This window comes from Tupaia chinensis, unplaced genomic scaffold, assembly GCF_000334495.1.
Source record: "Tupaia chinensis unplaced genomic scaffold, TupChi_1.0 Scaffold000685_1, whole genome shotgun sequence".
Taxonomy (NCBI): Eukaryota; Metazoa; Chordata; class Mammalia; order Scandentia; family Tupaiidae; genus Tupaia; species Tupaia belangeri.
In genome coordinates, this window is record NW_006160208.1 from 2,688,698 (window position 1) to 2,707,659 (window position 18,962).

The following is an 18,962-nucleotide window of genomic DNA, read 5'->3' on the forward strand; positions in this document are numbered from 1 at the left end:
CCAACAGCCACCGGGGGGTCCCGGGAAGTCCCATTAAAAAAAAAAAAAAAAAGGTAACCTGCTTAAAAATCAACAAAAAGGGACCAGCAGATGACTTAATGGTTACGTTGCTGGACTCCCACATGACTAACCCCAGTTGGATTTTCAGACCTGGAGGCTTGAAACTCAGAGTAGCCATGTGTGTGGGCATGCCCAAAATCCTGAGAGGAGAACGGAGAAGAGAATGTGGATTGCGATGTGACCATCCCTCTGGAAGGTGATTGCTCGCTTTCTGTCTCTTTGTCTCTATCTCTCTGGCGAACACTTGCTCCCTATTCTAGGTTTGAATTTCAAAAAATAGTTTTTCTGATATCTAAAATAGAAATTATGCCATTCAGATAGGAAAAAAAGGCATAAATATCACTACTTCCTATCCATACCATCTTACTAAATAGTAACCTCTAAGTATATGTGTTTTTTCAGTTGATAAAAAGGTAAGATATTCTTTAGTTCACGATTAAATATAATAAAGCACAGTCCAGGAAATTGACTTCCAGGTTTTGTTTGGCTACTTAAAATATTTTACCAGTAATAGAATGTGTAGAGGCACATGCACAATACAACATTGCCAGGAACTGTGTACTTTCCTGTCTGCAGAGCATAGCCTCAGAGACAGAAATAGTTGTTTCTTTCTTTCTTTCTTTTTTTTTAAAAATTTTTAATTAAATTTGGCAGAGCCGTCATGAGCTCGCTAGAGAGAGACGGCGGGGGTGGGGTGGGGAGAGAAAGCAACCTCCCCTCCTTCCCCCGTGGGGAATCGTCATGGCACAATCCCTTCTGCTCCATTTCTCCTTCCTTTTGGGATTTTGAGTATGTACATATATGTGCCTGGCCTGTTTATCAAACCACCAGGTCTGAGACTCAGATCATACAGTTGACTGTATGGGATCCTGCTCATGTAACTACCAGCCATGTGATAGAAATATTTCAAGAAAAAAAAAAAAGGAATATTTCAAGAATGATCTGTTCTATTTAGTTGCGTCTTTTTTTGGTTGCTTAATTTGTTGAAAGTTGCTAACATTTTGAATTTTTTTAGTAATAATTATACTTTGCTACTTTATGCCAGCCATTCTAAGTGCTTTATGTGAGCAAACAATTATATTCTAGTCAGTCATGGTTTGAATGTGGCTCAGAGTCTGGCCCAAACAATGTAAGCCCCCAGACTTTGTAATAACACTGAGTTAGTTGGAATATAGCATCTGATTTCCATTTTTTGTTAAAACAAACAAAACAATCAGGGATACAGCAGATGCAAACCCCCCTTTTACTCATTTATAGTCCTTTCTAGGCCCCTGATGCCTTTTTTCCTTTTTGGACTATTCAGATTAAAAAATTAAAAGAAAAGTATATATTATTTAACCCTCTAAGGTAAGGTTAGCCCACTTTAAAAATAAGTTAGAGAAGGACATGGTTAGGCCAAGGATCCACCTTAGTAAATAGAGTCCTGGTCTCTGTGACCTCATCATGAGAACCAGTCTCATGTTCATTCTACCCTGCTTTGTCCCCCTCAGAGCTTTTTCTTTCTTTCTTTCTTTTTTTTTTTGGTGAAATTTTTGTTGTAGGGCCTTACGCAAAGTTGAGAGACAGAAAGCAGGAACCCCCTCCTGGTGTGTGTGTGCATGTGTGTGTGTGTCTGTGTGTGTGTGTGTATTACCACGCCGCAGCCCTTCCTTCTCCATTCTCCTCTTGGGATTTTGGGCATGCATGCACATGCGCCTGGCCTGAGTTTCAACCCACTGAGTCTGAGACTTGAGCCGTGGTTGGCCGTGTGGGAGTCCAGCAATGGAACCGCTGTCCCATCCACTAGTCCCACCCCTCAGAGCTCTTTAACCTGGCTGCTTGGCTTCTGTGTTGAGAATTACTTTCGTTATTTATGTCTTATCTTTTGTCAGAATCTTAATCAAATTAGGTGGCCTTTCAAGTTTCTTAGTCTTGCCCTACCCTTCTAAGCGGGGGTTATGCATGGCTCCTTTCTTTCTTTGGTTTTGAGAAAATTATTTTTTGAGGCAGAATGCCATTGTTTTGAAAAAAGCCATGGTTTTGAGAGACAAGCATAGTTTAAGAATGACATCCCTATAGATTGGCAGATGATGAGAATACTTGGAAAGACTCAGCCACATGAGAGCTCCATGTGGTTAATCATGTTTATTGGAGATGTCAAGCCAAAAAGAACAACTGTGAATAAAAAGTTATAAGGAAAAAGGGAGTTTATTGATATCATAAAGCTAACGTCAAATAAGGGGTGGACACTGGGCCTGCAGTCAGACCCGCCATCAGCTTGTTCAGATAGCAATGACAACATGTCCACTGACCCTGAAAAGACCAGGGTCTTTATACCAGTGAAAGGGTTCCAATAGATGTAAGTCGTTTGGAAAATGCATATACTGACAAAGATAACAGAAGAGGGTCTTATGACGATGGGTGAAGGGAGAGGTCTGGGTGTATGTCCATCAGCTCGGTGCCTGAATTCCGCGATTGGCATTGATGGTAGTCCATTTGGCGGGATGGGCGATCAGCCAAAGGGAGACTGCAAATTTGGAATTATCTTGAAAAAGAATGTCTTGCGAAATTCAGCCACGTAGTAAACTAGTAAGCAGGCCAGTCACCCCCTCTTCCTCTTAGTTCTCTGACTCCTACTTTCTGAATTTTGTATAGCAGTCTCTTTTCTGGATAAACTTTATCTCCATAGGGTTTTGTGTTTGTTTTTCTATGATATTCATTTTAGTGGCTTTACAGGACATCACAGTCTGTCACCCTTTGAATTCTGTACAACTGTTGATATAAACCAACATACATTAACAGTTTACAAATATATTAATATTTGTATATAACGAAGGAGAGAGACACTTGTTGATGTGGGTAGTCTAGGTAATGTGCATGAAAGGAAATACAAGTGACGGACTGGCTGTTCCTGGAAGCAGCACAGTGATCAGTGTCATACGTAAAAACAATGGAGAGTGAGGTGAGTGTAGTGGCTGGATTCCAGAGAGCTCCTGGTCGTTTAGTTGCTACATAGTATCAGACTATAAGATTTCTCTGTAGGGCTTCTCTCTGGATGTTGGTTCCTCAGGAGAGGATGTTTTTAGCCTAAACAGGAAGACAATTTGAGTGTATTATGATTATAGCATAAAAGCTAATAATCAAGAGTAAACAGAAAGTTGATGTATATTCAGGAAAAGGTTTTATTGATATGATTTCTGCTCTTGTTGCTGAGGATCTGGTTACATAGATTAGAGAAAAGCTTTCCAGGTTTTGCTCTGCCAGAAGAAAATAATTTTTAAAATGAGCAATTATATGCTGAGACCTCTCATTTTTTCTCTTCTGAGAACTCACTGAGTAATTAAAAATTATCTTGGGGGACCAGCAGTTAGTGTAATGGCTATGTCACTGGATTCCCACGTAGTCGACTGCAGGGTGAGTCCCGGACCTGGTGGCTTAAAACTCATGCCGGGCGTGTGTGTGCGTGCCCAAGATACTGAGAGGAGAATGGAGGAGAAGGGATTGTGGTGTGGCCATCCCCCCTGGGGGGTGATTTCTCGCTTTCTATCTCTCTATCTCTCTCTGTCTGTCTGGCAAGTGCACACGCCCTATAGCAAAAACCTCTCCCCCCCCCAAAAAAAAATGATCTTGAAGGGTCAGCAGGTGGCATGGTGGTTAAGGTGCTAAGGCTCCCACATGGGTGACTGTGGTACAAGTCCCAGACCCGGCAGTTTGAAAATCACACTGTGCGCTTGTGCTTATATGCCCCAAGAGGAGAAAGGATTTTGGTGTGGCTACCTTGTCTGGGGTGTGATTTCTCACTTTATGTCTCACTGTCTCGGCCTCTCTCCAGCAATCACATTTACCATATGGCAAAAACCTAAGGAAAAAAATGATAGTTTTAAGCTGGGTTTAAATTTTAAAATTAAGACAGGCTTCATTTATTTTAATTAAATAAAAAATAAGATATTTTTTATGTGATGGCGCTCTGGTTCACCAAAAGCTTTCATAAATTAGTATTATACAGATGCTAAAAACTTACAGCAAGAGCAGAGGGAGCAGGTGACATTTGAAGTCTTCATGCCTATACTAGGATAGTAAAGATTTCTGTCACTCATGTTATGAGACAGTGGAAAAAATACACCTTTTTGTTTTTGTCTTTCCTAAAACCAGCATTTTAGAAGTGATTGTTAGGAAGAGGTAGGAGACTTTACCTAAGGAAAGAGGCCCCTGCCAGTGTAGGCAAAGGAAATTAGCATTTGCTGTAAGTGACAAGTATTTGGGGACACTGCCTTAAAGAACTTTTTTTTTTTTTAGTTTTTACTGTAGGGTATGTGCAATTGCCAAAGCTAAAGAGAGAGAAAGAGAGGGAAAATGAGAAATCACCTTCAGGGGGTATAGCTTAACTACAGTCCCTTGTCCTCCATTCCATTCAGCTCCGGATTTTGGGTACACACACACACACACACACACACACACACACACACACACGGAGTATTTCTCAAGCTGCCTGGTTTGGGACTCAAACCCCGCTGTCAGTTATGAGGATTCCAGCCACTTTAACCACTACATCAGCAGATTTTTTTTTTATACATATATACATAGTAGGAGAAGGAAGACAATTATCATTTAATTATCATTCAGTTGTCCTCGTAGCCATAGAAATTTACTCATGTTTTTATTATAGTTAACTTTCTTCCTTTTCTTTCTGAAATTCCATCTTGGGAAAATGATTCCTAAAATTTATCCTTGTGACCTGAAAGAAAAAAAGTATGTAGTGGTTACTTTACAGTCATTTAGATATAAGAAGATTCTGGCTCTATAAATATTAAATCATTACACAGATATGTATATATTAGCTGAACTTGCTATTGAAAGTAGTTAGATTAATTAAAATATTTTGTGGATCAATAAAATGTGGAGCGGAAAAAGGAATGGAAAACAACTGTAGATATCAGAGACAGTGTGGAAGGAGGGTGGGAAATGGCAGAGGATGAGAAATAGAGGGGGGAAAAATACACACACACACACACACACACACACACACAGCTAGTATATATGTATGTGTGTGTGTGTGTGTATATATGTGTATAAATATAAAATAAATGGAAAATTATTTGTTGATGATAACATATATGATTAAGCCACTGTACAGTGTATTCTGGATAGGAAATCACATATTGTACACTATGGTGATGTTCAGTGAAAGAATGTAAAATAAACAAATTTAAAATAAAAAAAGAATTACTTAAAAAAGGAATTTTCACACATAGTAACCCGCTTAATCTTTTCTCTTGTGTTGTTTTCTTTTTTATCTTCCTTGTTCTTACTGACTCTCCTTTAGGCTGTGAGGATGGGATAAGGTTAAAGAACTTTTTTCTTTTTCTCCCTCCTAATAAGGGCTGGTGGCTTCTAGGAGAGTAGGGAACCAACCTGGAAAATCTTATCAGAAAGATAATAGGGCTTTTGCTTAAAGTGCCAGAATAGAAAATGTTATTATCATAAGCCCATACCCCTTTTTAAATTGTGAAAAGATACTCACAACATGAATTTTATTAACCATTTTTCAGTGTAGAGGTCAGCGGTATTAAATACGACATTGGGCAGTCATCATACCCATCTCCCATAGCTTTTTTCATCTCTTTAAATGGAAATTCTAAATCCATTAAACAGTAAGTCCCCATCCCTTTTTCTCCCAGACCCTGGCAGCCATCATTCCACTTTCTGTGCCAGGCTTTTTAAATGAAAGAGACCAAAGATACTATTCAAATAGAGTCAGTAGTGACAAACATATGTTTATATATGAAGTAGAAAGATGCAAGAAACAAGCAGACACATTGCAGGAGGAAGTAGATAAGTAAGTGGGGAGATACAAAGTAAAAATAGAAAAATTAACAGTGTTGAAGGAAGCTATAAAGATAGATACGCACAAAATATGCTCCAGATTTTCATGAGCTGCCTGACAGTCACATTCATGTCTATTTCTCTCCGAGCCCTTAAAGATAGTTTCCATTTTAAGAACTGAGAATCAGGGATTTCTCAAATAAGTGCCCTTGGGCTTGGTCTTTATCCTCAATTAGTAGTGTTCACTAATATTACCATACTTAAAACTGACCAATGTTGGGAAACTATGATCGGACTATTTGCCAGTGTTACTGCACCTAAACTGATCTGTCACCTGGAGCACAGGTCAGAATACTGGACTAGGACTACAGAGGAGAAAAAGAAAAGCTTTATTGCAAGGAAGATAGGCGATAATTCTCACATCTGCCTCACCTAACATTTAAAGGTATGGTCTTCTGTAGAGGAGTGATTCCTGCCCAAGCTTCAATCTGGTCTGATATGCAAATCAAGGATTGAAACTAGTACAGTTTTGATTGGGCAACTGGAACTACAGCTCCCTTGACTTCTGAAGTTTGCCCTACAAATGAAGAGTTGAAACCTGTGCATCTCCATCCAATTGGCTGACTAGAGTCAGAGCCCCTCCCTGTTGCTGGAGCCAGCCTCAAATCACTCAGCCCTCAAGGACACATGCCCTACAGGCAAGCTTGCTCAACCAAAGTTAGTACTGGATCTTTTTAAAATCAGACAGGCCACCATTAAACAACAAACAATTGGGAACAGATAGTCTTGTGATTTGCTGGTCTTTGAGCTGTGTATTTCTTAAAAAAACTATTTGACCAAATTGGATGAGGAAAAGCAGCTTAATAGTTCAACAGACAAGACTGTGTTTTAGGAAATCTACCCATATTTGTACCATTTCTCAATGCCTTCCATAATTTTTCAATACTTTGAGAAATTTCTAATAAAATTATTTATCAGTATAGCCACCTGAAAATATTTAACTTAATTAAAGATTATCCCAAAAGTTATACATTGCTTAAATATATGCCTGATGTTTAAAAAGCCCTAGATTTCTCATTTCCTCAATTTTTTCTTTTATGAACTAAATTAAAAAATTAAAAATCACAATACAATTTGACCATTTAATTTGATAGACAACTACTCAGAGACTAGAAAATACTTCACAATAGCAAGAATGTGTTTTCTTTCTTTTATGCATTAAATGGCTTTGTCTTTATATCACCATGATTTTTAAGTTTAAAAAAAAGTATTAGGAAAGTGTATTGAATGCTGTAGAAACCAAGCTGAAACCCTCTAAAAGGGGTGAACCCTCAGTTTCCTTTTTATTATTATTACTATTTTTTGGTAACAGTGTAACTTCCCAAACTTTAAGTTGATTAGAACTAAAAGTATCTATCCAGATTGTTTGACAGGAGAGGTCCATTTAAATGTAGACCATTGCATTTAAGGCTCTTGTCTTTGACTAGCCCAGCCCCTCTCTGAGGTCATTATTTGAAAGTATACCCTAGCTCACTGTAAACAGAACAGCCTTGTAGATGATCTGTCATTTTAATGTACTAAAATGAGCTAGTAACCATCCTGTTCTCTTTGTTAAAGAAATTAGTTTCTTAATTGTAGGAATTAAGATGTAGAAATTATGTATAACACAAATTTTAAGACGTTTTGTAGGACAATGATCATTGACTACATCACCTCCAAGACTGAAATGCACACTATGTCCTTTGTTTGAAATTCATGGGCTTTCTCCTATGCTTGCATCTCTCTCACAGGTGAAGAGCTTGAGGAATTTGATTACGTAACTGCACAAGACCCCTGTGAGCCAGGATGTTTAATGAGGATAGACCGCCCAATTAGTTTATCGTCCCAGTGGGAATCAGGATGTTGACCAAAATGCTCAGTTGGGTCTTTTTGTATGATAAGAGAGAAATAATGATAAGAGAGAAATTTGCAATCATCTCTGTGTCTTCCTCAGGTACCAAGGAAGGAAAACGGTAGTACCTCGCCTTCCTGACGCTAGGGCCAGGTGGGAAGAAGGCATCTCATGGAGGGTCTGATTGTAACTCCTGATAAATTGTGATTGATGTGACATGTGTCCTTCTGCTATTCTCTTAGGGCTGCCCACTCATGACTAGCTAACTGCCTACCACAATTCCTAGTAGTGAAGTTGCTATATCAAAGGATACTTTATTTAAAAAGTTTGATATATGTGACTCACTTGCCTTCTTACAAGTTTATTGAAATAGATGATACCACCAGTAATTTGTGAAAGCCACCCTTCCCCCATATTCTCATATCCTTGTCAACATTGGGTATGTGTCTTTTTCCTTCTTTTTTTTTTTTTTTTTAATTTTTGGAGAGGTTTTTGCTATAGGGTGCGTGCGTTCGCCAGACAGACAGAGAGAGACAGAGAGATAGAAAGCGAGAAATCACCCCCTAGAGGGGATGGCCACGCTGCAATCCCTTCTCCTCCATTCTCCTCTCGGGATCTTGGGCACGCACACACACGCACCTGATGTGAGTTTAAGCCCCTGGGTCCGGGACTCGAACGGCGGTCGACTGCATGGGAGTCCACCGACATAGCCATTACGCTAACTGCTAGTCCCTCTTATTCCTTCTTTGGCAGTGTACTGTATTTCATTGCTCTAATTTACATTTCTCTAATAAAAAGGAGGTTACATATTTTATAGGTCATTTGTTTGTTTCTTACAATTGCCCTTTGAATTTCTTTGCTTGGTTTTTAGTTATTTCTTTAATTTTAGGAGCTGTGTGTGTATTTTTTAATTGCCAGAGGGTGTGTATGCTTACCAGAGAGAGAGAAAGAAAGAGAGAGAGAGAGAGAGAGAGAGAGAGGAAACACTCCAAATGGGGTAAGTTATTGTAAGGAATGGTCCAACCACGCAAAATAGACATGTAGAGCCTTTATTGGGAGTGCTCCTGGGCGAGGTTCGCTGGTCTGACAGAAAAAGAGAGAGGAAGAGTTGGACCAGAGAAGTTGCATGCTAGGGCGGGGTTTAGCGATTTTTATAAGGGTTTAGGGAGGGGGAGTCTTAGAGGTAGGAACAGTTCATGTATGCTAAAGGTTTAGGGGGAGAGCTGGCTAGTGTGCCACGTAACATCTGGTGACGTGTGCAGTGTAGAGTCCCATGTGCAGAGTAGAGCACATGTGCTATGTCTGGGTTAGATCCGAGTGCAGTGCAGGTCTGATGACAGACTAGTTCCAGGTTACATCAGCCAACTGTGGCATGGTGTCCCAACTCCCACATCTAAGCTGCCCAGGCCTCTGACCCAACAATTATGCCACAGTCCCTTCTTCATTTCTCCATCCTGTTGGGATGTTGGTCAAGCATGCACACGTGTCCAGCTTCTTTTTCATGCTGCCGGGACAGGGATTCAAACTGCATTTGGTCACATGGGATCCAGTTCCCTTAGACGCTAGCCATGGGGCTGGCTAGAGGAGCTCTGTATATATCAAGTAATGGTCCTTTGTTATGTATCTTAGAGAGGTTGCCTGTAGTCTGTCACTTATATTTTGTTATAATATTGTTTGTCAAGCAGGAATTTTCTCTTTTTTCATGAGAGACAGCGTGTGCAAGCACATACGTGGGGAGGTTTCTATTTTTTGATGGAGTCTTACCACATCAAATTCACCCTGCTCTGTATGGTCTCTCAGTTAACTGGGACCTCAGGTATGTGTATCACAGCTGGTCTTTCTAGGCAGAGCTGGGAACTGAACCTCAGTCTTCCATCCAGCCTCAGCAGTTGTGTAGAGAGAGACTTGCGTTTGCGCCATTCCAATTGCACCAGGAATTTTCTATTTTAAATGGTCCTACTTGTCATTTTCTTTCCTTTATACCTTTTGGATTTTGAGTCTGATTTTACGGGATGTATCCCCCCCTCCCCTCCAAATGATCATCTTAAGATTATAAACAGTTCAGGGACCAGCAGTTAGCGTAATGGCTATGTTGTTGGACTCCCATGTAGTCAACCACGGTTCGTGTCCTGGACCTGGTGGCTTAAAACTCATGCCGGGCTTGTGTGCATGCGTGCCCAAGATCCCAAGAGGAGAATGGAGCTGAAGGGATTGCGGTGTGGTCATCCCCCAGAAGGATTTCTCACTTTCTGTCTCTCTGTCTCTGTCTGTCTGGTGAGCACATGCGCCCTATAGCAAAAAACCTCTCTCAAAAAAAAAAGAAAGATTATAAACAGTTTATCTCATTTTCTTTTGATATGTTTATGTATTTATTTATTTTAAAAAGGCCTCAGAAGCTTGGGGATACTGATATTCCTCATGTGATAGTGACTCCATTTGCAGAGAAAATCATGGTGAGCCTAGCTTTAGGTGGTGAGGTGTCCAGACCTGAAGATAACCAGAGATGATTGCTTATCTGAAAGGCATGGCTCAGAACTGGAAATGTGGATATGAGAGGCATTTCCATAGGTGTGGTATTGAAACCAGAGAAATGTTGAGAGAAATCAAGTCAAAGATGATTGTGGGATAAGGAAAGAACAGAACCACCTAGAGGGCTTCCCTCAGATGAGGGCACAGTAGTGTCAAATGCAGTGGGGATGCACGATGTTTGAGAGCTACTCACAGATAGGAGGGCACTGCTGACTTCTCAGACGGCAGAGAGCATGGAGGCAAGGGTCAGGAGCAAGCAGCAACCAAGTTTTCTTTTAATATCAACAGTTAAAAAATACTTAGAGCTCTTGGGACCAGCAGTTAGCGTAATGGCTATGTCGCCAAACTCCCATGTGGGTGACGGTGGTTCGAGTCCCGGACCTGGTGGCTTAAACTCATGCCAGGCATGTGTGCATTCATGCCCAAGATCCCAAGAGGAGAATGGAGGTGAAGAGACTGTGGCATGGCCATTCCCCCTGGGGGGTGATTTCTCACTTTCTGTCTCACTGTCTCTTTCTGTCTTTCTAGCGAGTGTATGCTCCCTGTAGCAAAAAAAAACCTCTCAAAGAAAAAAAAAAAAACTTAGCTCTTGGGGGCCAGCAGGTGGTGTGGTGGTTAAGGATGCTGGACTCTCACATGGCCAACTGCAGTTCAAATTCCAGACCTGGTGGCTTGCTTTCTCACTTTCTTTCTCTAGCTTTCACTCTGTCCCTCTTTGATCAAATGAAAATAAATAAATGTAAATAAAATAATTCTAAAAAAAATTTAGCTCTTTAATAAATTTTGAATTATTTTTATAGAAAATGTAAGACTATAAACTTTGTGTCCCACATGAATTTCAAATTATCCCAACATCATTTACTTGTTTTTTTATTGCTTTAAAATATTTTATTATGTTCTTAATTTCCATGTGTAAATGCATTTGTTTTTATACTTTCTACTACTATGTTGATTTGTTTGTTCTTACACTGTTGTCATACTGTTTTGCTATCTGACATGGAAAATCTTAATTCTTTTTTCCCCCCAAAATTTTTTAACTAAACTTAAACTTTGTTTACTTTTCCAGAAGAACTTCATAATTTGTTAAGCCTTATCTTCATACTTTTGATTTTATTTTTATGTGTAATTTTTATTTAGTAACTCGTATCTCTTTTTTCTCTTACATTTCAGAGTCCTGACTGTGGCACCTCACATGAGCCAATTCAGTCTAGGAGGGTAGTAATTTCTCATAATATGGATAAAGCTCTGAAAGAAGGTAAGGATTACCTTAAATGAGAGTATGTAATTACCTTGGAAAGCAGTTCATTATGTTCTAAAAGGAAAACAATAACCTCTTGCAAATTTATTCTTCTTGTCTGCAAATAGCATTAGGAATTTTTTTCTTCGTGAGTTTGTGTTTGATGAATAATAACTACATCCATGTTTTGTTAGACTGGAAAGGATTTAAACATTTATTGAACAGGAATTTTCAGATCACACAACACTAGCTAGCCATGTGTAGCTAATTCCAGCACACGGTTCTGCCACGTTCCCTAAAATAGGTATCAGGAAACATTTTTTTTTTCTTCTAGATGCAGCCTGGAGAAGGAATGTGGGGATAAATGGACAGGCTCACTCACGGACAACCCAGTTAATGTCTGAGGTTTACATTGTGTTCAGTGTGAACTTAAGAGAGAACTCAATAAGTGATATATCCATAAATGAGTATGCTTTACTTGTATTGGGTTGTTGGAAAAGTCAATGGTGTATTGTTCTGTTTTTCTATGTAAAAATGTATCAGGCTTTTCTGATGACGCAGTAGTTAGTAGAAATATAAAAATTTGAAGATGAATAACAAATACAGAAAAAGTTGTAAATTGTATCGATTCCTCAATTTTAGAACTTTGGGCACTATTATTAAACTTTCAGAAATATTTCTATTATATTATTAGTTAAAATACAATGACTTTTATAAAACTTACTGGAGGGCCAGCTGGTGGAATAGGGCTTACGGTGGCTGGATACTATTGTATTTGGGTATTTGGCTGACAGTGTCTTTGGAGTCCTGGACTTGGCAGCTTAAGAAACATGCAGGGGTGTGTGTGTGTGTGTGTTACCCAAGATACTGAAGGGAAAGTAGAGGAGAAGGGATTGTGGTGTGGCCATTCCCTGTGGGGAGTGCTCTCTCACTTTCCTTCTCTGTTTGTCTGTCTCTCTCTCTCTCTGTCTCTCTCCAGTGAGCGCACATGCCGTCTACCAAATTTAAAAAAAACAGTACCAGATTTGAAATTTGACTTAATAGTCATAATCTCAAAATCATGTTTTTGTTTTTTTTATTTGAGAGGTTTTTCTATAGGGCGCGTGCACTCGCCAGAAAGACAGAGACAGAGAGACAGAAAGCGAGAAATCGCCCCCCAGGGGGAATGGCCATGCCACAATCCCTTCTCCTCTGTTCTTCTCTCGGGATCTTGGGCACACACGCACACGTGCCCGACGTGAGTTTAAGCCACTGGGTCTGGGACTCAAACTGTGGTCGACTACATGGGATCAGCGACATAGCCATTATGCTAATTGCTGGTCCCTCAAAATCATGGCTTTAAAGAATATTCTTAGTTGCTTTTATTGAGTTAAAGTTTATATACTTATACAAATCTTGCATAAAATTCAGTAATTTTCATAATTTATATAATATACAATTTATATGCTTCATATAAGCTTGTAACCATCATCACAGTCAAAGGATTTTTACAATCTTTTTTAAAAATTATTTTATTTAACTTTATTTATTTATTTTAATTTGACCAGAGAAGGACAGAGAGAGAGAGCAAGCCACCAGGTCTGGGACTTGAACCATGGCCAGCTGTGTGGGAGTCCAGTGCACTTAACCACCATGCCACCTGCCAGCCCCAAAATAAAAGATATTTCTGTGATCCCAGAAAACTTGCATTGTGACCCTCTTTTTTCTTTCTTTCTTTCTTTTTTTTTTTGGAGAGGTTTTCGCTATAGGGCACGTGTGCTTGCCAGACAGACAGAGACATAGAGACAGAAAGCGAGAACTCACCCCCCAGGGGGGATGGCTACGCCACAATCCCTTCTCCGTTCTCCTCTCGGGATCTTGGGCACGCATGCACACGCGCCCGGCATGAGTTTTAAGCCACCAGGTCTGGGACTCAAACTGCGGTCGACTACATGGGAGTCCAGCGACATAGCCATTATGCTAGCTGCTGGTCCCCCTTGTGACCCTTTTTGACAAAAAGCTACCTTCAGTTGCTTGAATTTTGTCATTATAAATTAGTTTTTATAAATTAGTTTTACTTGTTCTTAAAGCTTATAGAAGTTGAATTAAATAGTGTGTTCTCTTTTTTTTTTTTTTTTGGAGAGGTTTTCGCTATAGGGCACGTGTGCTTGCCAGACAGACAGAGACATAGAGACAGAAAGCGAGAAATCACCCCCCAGGGGGGATGGTCACGCCGCAATCCCTTCTCCTCCATTCTCCTCTCGGGATCTTGGGCACGCACGCACACGTGCCCGGCGTGAGATTTAAGCCACCGGGTCCGAGACGCGAACCGTGGTCGACTACGTGGGAGTCCAGCGACATAGCCATTACGCTAACTGCTGGTTCCCATAGTGTGTTCTCTTTTATGCCTGACGTCTCTCACTTGTCTAAATGTATTTGAGATTCATCCATATTGTGTATATTTGTGTTTATTCTTTGTTATTACTGGGTAGTATTACAGTATACTCATAAAACTGTATTATGTCCTTTCTCCTCTTGGAAGTTCAAGTTATTTCTAATTTTTGGAAACTTAAATGAATAAAATTGCTATAAACAAGTATTTCTGTGGACATAAGTTTTTATTTCTCTTGTATAAATACCTAGGTATAGAATTGCTGGGCCTTAGGAGAATTATGTGTTTAACTTTGTAAGACTTTGCTTTGGCAAATTATACCAAAGTGAGTGTATCTGTTTAGATTCCCATGAACAATGTATGATAGCGGGGCCCGCAGGTGGTGTGGTGGTTAAGGACGCTGGGTTTCCACATGGCGAACTGCGGTTCCAGTCCCGGACCTGGTGGCTTGCTTTCTCACTTTCTCTGTCTTTCACTCTTGCTCTCTCTCTGTCCCTAACTTATCAAATAAAAAATAAATAAGTAAAGTTAAATAAAATAATTCTTTTTAAAAAACCCAATATGATAGCTAAAGTTGTTTCATGTTATCACCAACATTTGCTGTTTCACTGTATTTTAGGCATTTTGAAGGGTGTGAAATAGAATCTTATTGTGACCTTAAATTGCATATTCCTGTTTACAGTGAAGTGGAACACCTTGTCATATGCTGTTGAGCATTTTCATATCTTTATGATGTATCTACTCAAATTTTATTTTTTTTGGAGAGAAAAAAACAATGTCTAAAAGTCTTTTTGATTTTTTTCTTTAAATCTTATTAGATCTGTTGTCTGATTTTCACTACTCTTTCCTGAATTGTCTCACTAATGTGGACCAGATAATTTAGTTTTGTAATTATTGAGGAGCATCTATTTGCTCAGTAGTGTCCTGAATGTTAACTTGAAACTTCTTGTATTGAAAACATTGTTCATAAGATTCTGTCCTTTTTAAATCATTCAGCATGCTCTTCACAGACTTTGTCATCAAACACTGTGTTAGAAATACCATTACCTTTATTTTTTGGTAAGGTTCTTTTCAAATGCAGTTAATGGTACATATCCATTTCAAATGAATATATTTGTTATGCTTTTGTTTTAAAGAATTATTTTTTAACATACATTTATTTATTTATTTATTTATTTATTTATTTATTTATTTTAATTTGACCACAGAGGAATAGAGAGAGAGAGAGAAAATGAGAAAGCAAGCCCCCAGGCCCAGGACTTGAACTGTGGTTGGCCATGTGGGAGTCCAGTGCCCTTAACTACCATGCCACCTGCTGGTCCTATATTTGCTGTTTTTTATAGGTTTTTGTGATTTTCTGGATTTCAGTGTAAATGGGCTTGTAAGTAAATTGTCTAGGTAATGCAAAGGGTCTTTTATAACAGAAGGTATTGCAAAGTTATCATTCAAGTATAACAAAACTTACAGTTTCTTCATTATTTTCCAGTTTGCTTGAAGGTGCATGCCATGAGCTCATGGGAGAGAGAGACATGGGGCGGGGGAAGAGAAGAAATGGGAAAGTAAGAGCCCTCTCCCCCCTCCACCATAGGGGATGGTCATGCTACACTCCTTCTTCTTGGGGATTTTGGGCAGGCATGCACACATGTGGCTTTTGTACTTTTCAAGATGCCACGTCCATGACTTGAACCATGCAGTGGAAATGTGGGATCTAGCCACCTTAACAACCACACCACTGAATGGATTCATTTTCTTTGGAATAAGTGCTAGATAAGGTGAACCCGATGTGGTAATCCATTTTACTGAGCTCTCAGTGTAGCCATTCCAGAAGATTTTAGGCTGGCAGAGAATCAAAACATATTTAACTTATTTCTTCCATGAGTCAGTTGTGAGGGTGGGGGAAGGAGAAAGAAATAGAGAGGCTAGACACTCCCAGTTGGGTTTTCAGGCTGTGATCCACTCCTGGTGTCAGTCAGCTAGCCTGGTTCGTGGGCTTGTGCACGAGTGCCCTGCATTCTCAGGGATTCCAAGCTGGGAAACCATGACCTTTCCCATGTGTTACTGCTGTGCCATCACCTGGTCTCTGTCTAAGTGAGACTAGATGGTGACAGAGGAAGCAGGGCTAACACCTGAAAGATGAGAACTTTTTCACCCTTTCAGGTTCAACTCATCTAGTTTGAGTCTCTCGACCTAGTCTTCCTCAATATGTATATCTTTTATTATTGAATCATTTACAAAAATTGATAACTCTAGATAGTCCCAGAAGATTACTCTTCATTACAATTTTTATTTTAAGAGCAAGAGAGATTTTTGCAATAGGGTGCATGCACTCACTGGAGAGACAGAGAAAGACAGAGAGAAAAAAATGAGAGATCACCCTCGGGGGATGGGCATGCTGCAATCCCTTCTCTCTTCATTCTCCTCTCAGGATTTTGGTCATGTACGTACAGGTGACCAGTGTGAGTTTCAAGCCACTGGGTCCGGGACTTGAACTGCAATCAGCCATGTGAGAGTCCAGCATCTTAACCACTATGCCACCTGCTGGCCCCTCCATTACAATTTTAAAACCATAAAAGGACATCTAAATGAACAATGCAGTTATTACTGTCTTTTTATCCTTATTCTACCAGTTTCTGCATGAGGAGAATCATTCCATAGACATTTATAACCCTTGGGGCTTCTACCTCATAGGTGGGGAAGATTGTATCTTAATTGCTTTCAGGAAAAGGCAGTGATGGAAAAAATGGCCATTTACTTAGTTTGCGTAATTTCTTCTTAAAATTTATAGATAGAGATGATCTTGGGTCTTGGTTAAGAAGTCTTTGCCCCAATATCTCCCAGAGTTTCCTCAGTGTTTTCCACCAGTAGTTTAGTAGTAGTCTTAGGTTTAGATCTTTGATCCACTTTGAGTTGATATTTGTTGACAGGGGGTTCAGATTCTTCTTTGTGCAGGTGGATACTCAGTTTTTCCAGCACCATTTGCTATAGAGGTTTTTCTTTTTCCACTGGATTGACTAGTACCCTTTGTCAAAGATGAGTTGGTTGTATATTTTGGGGTTTATTTCTGGGGTCTCTACTCTATTTCATAGGTGCTCATGTCTGTTTTTGTGCCAATACTATGCTATTTTGATTATCAAAGCTTGGTAATATATTTTGGGGTCAGCAAGTGAGATGTCACCCACTGCCTTGATTTCTTACATCTGGGTCAGAAACCATTTCTGCTTGCTTCTTAATGAAATAGTTAGGGATGAGTTGTAATTACTTTATACGAAAATCTAGGGGACCAGCAGTTAGCATAATGGCTATGTCGCTGGACTCCCACATAGTCGACCGTAGTTCACATCCCAGACCCGGTGGCTTAAACTCATGCCCAGCGCGTGTGCATGCATGCCCAAGATCCCGAGAGGAGTATGGAGGAGAAGGGATTGTGGCGTGGCCATCCCCCCTGGGGGATGATTTCTCGCTTTCTGTCTCTCTGTCTGTCTCTGTCTGTCTGGCGAGTGCATGCGCCCTATAGCAAAAACCTCTCCATAAAAAAGAAAAAAAAAATCTAGAAAACGTAACAACCATGTATTTAAATGAATATGTAGGAAATGGTAGAAAATGGCTAAGAGCTTTAGGGTATCATTTGTTTGCTAGTTTTGCTTTTTTTTTTTTTTTTTTGCCTTTTCTGTCATGGTCAAGTGGATATTGATTCCATCTTACTTACTGGAAGCCCTCTGTAAATATTTATTTAATGGATAGTGAAAGATAGAGGTGGTATCTTTTTTCCTGTTTTTGACAAGTAATTGTCAGTATCTCATTCCTATGACTGAAGCCTATGTAAACGCTGAGAATTCATCTAAACTTTTGTGTATGTCTGTGAGCAAAATTCTTGGTGCTCTGTTATATGTCCATTTGAGCTATGGGATTTAAGATAGAATTTTGTAAACTTTTATAAGCCTGCATTACAGAAGTTCTGGAAGTGTGGAAAAACATTGGCTATACTTTCATGGTTGCTGTTTTCAGAAAAAAAGCCACCACAGTATTAAAACAAGAATGGAATTTCCTTTGAATTATGGGCATTTGCAGATATATGGAACTCTCACATAGGGGGCTGTTGATCCTGAACTTAAAGTTCCGTTTGCCGTTCAGTTTTCTTTCCTTCCTTTTTTTTTTTTTTAATAATAATAATTATTTTTTAAAAGAATTATTTATTGAATTTTATTTATCCCTTACTATTTTTTTTTTTAATTTGAGAGAGACATCATAGAGAGAGTGATAGGGAGACAGAGAGAAAGAGGGAAAGTGAGAAAGCAAGCCACCAGGTCCGGGACTTGAACCATGGTCAGCCATGTGGGAGTGCCCAGTGTCTTAATCACCATGCCACCTGCTGGTCCCTAAATAATTATTTTTTATCTAACTTTATTTATTTGTTTGCTTGTTTTTAAAATTAATTTTTAATATGACTAGAGAGGGATACAGAGAGAGAGCGAGAAAGGAAGCCACCGTGTTCGGGACTCAAACCACAGTCAACCATGGAGTCCAGTGCCCTTAACCACCACACCACCTGCCAGCCCCTGCTATTCAATTTTCTAAGAAACATTTCTTCCCCTTTCCCCAAAAACTCCACCTAAATATATTATTTCTTTTTTTTTAAAGAATTACTTTATTTAACTTATTTATTTATTTATTTATTTATTGAAAATTTTCACCACAGAGGGAAAGTGAGTGTGAGAGAGAGAGAGAGACAAAGTGAGAAAGCAACCCGCCAGGTCTGGGACTTGAACTGTGATCGGCCATGTGGGAGTCCAGCACCCTTAACCACCACCTGCTGGCCCCCTAAATGTGTTACTCTTAAGCCTTTAAATTGGTATATGGTGGCCAAAATGAATAAAATGATCACCAAATTCTAGGCTAAAATATTACTTGAGAATTAGGTTAGTTTTGTGTGGCAGGTGTGAAGTAGTTCTGGTTTATGAGTTATACTTTGTTTTTCAGGATTCCCAGGGATTAAATATTATGCAGACAAGCAATGAAAAGCAGGAGAATAAATGATCTGAAATGATAAACGTTTGTTTCTGAAATTGAGCCAA

The 18,962-nt window shown here is 39.5% G+C and overlaps 1 protein-coding gene across 2 annotated transcripts in view; it reads left to right on the plus strand.

The window, feature by feature from the left end:
- SNX25 (sorting nexin 25) overlaps positions 1-18,962 on the plus strand; it is a 144,928-nt gene that overhangs the window by 21,837 nt on the left and 104,129 nt on the right. For both annotated transcript variants that reach the window (XM_006160453.3, XM_014592394.2), the window contains exon 2: positions 11,453-11,537. In XM_006160453.3, coding sequence (XP_006160515.1) covers positions 11,516-11,537 — 22 coding nt within the window. In that variant the 5' untranslated portion in view covers positions 11,453-11,515. The remainder of the gene's footprint in view (positions 1-11,452; positions 11,538-18,962) is intronic.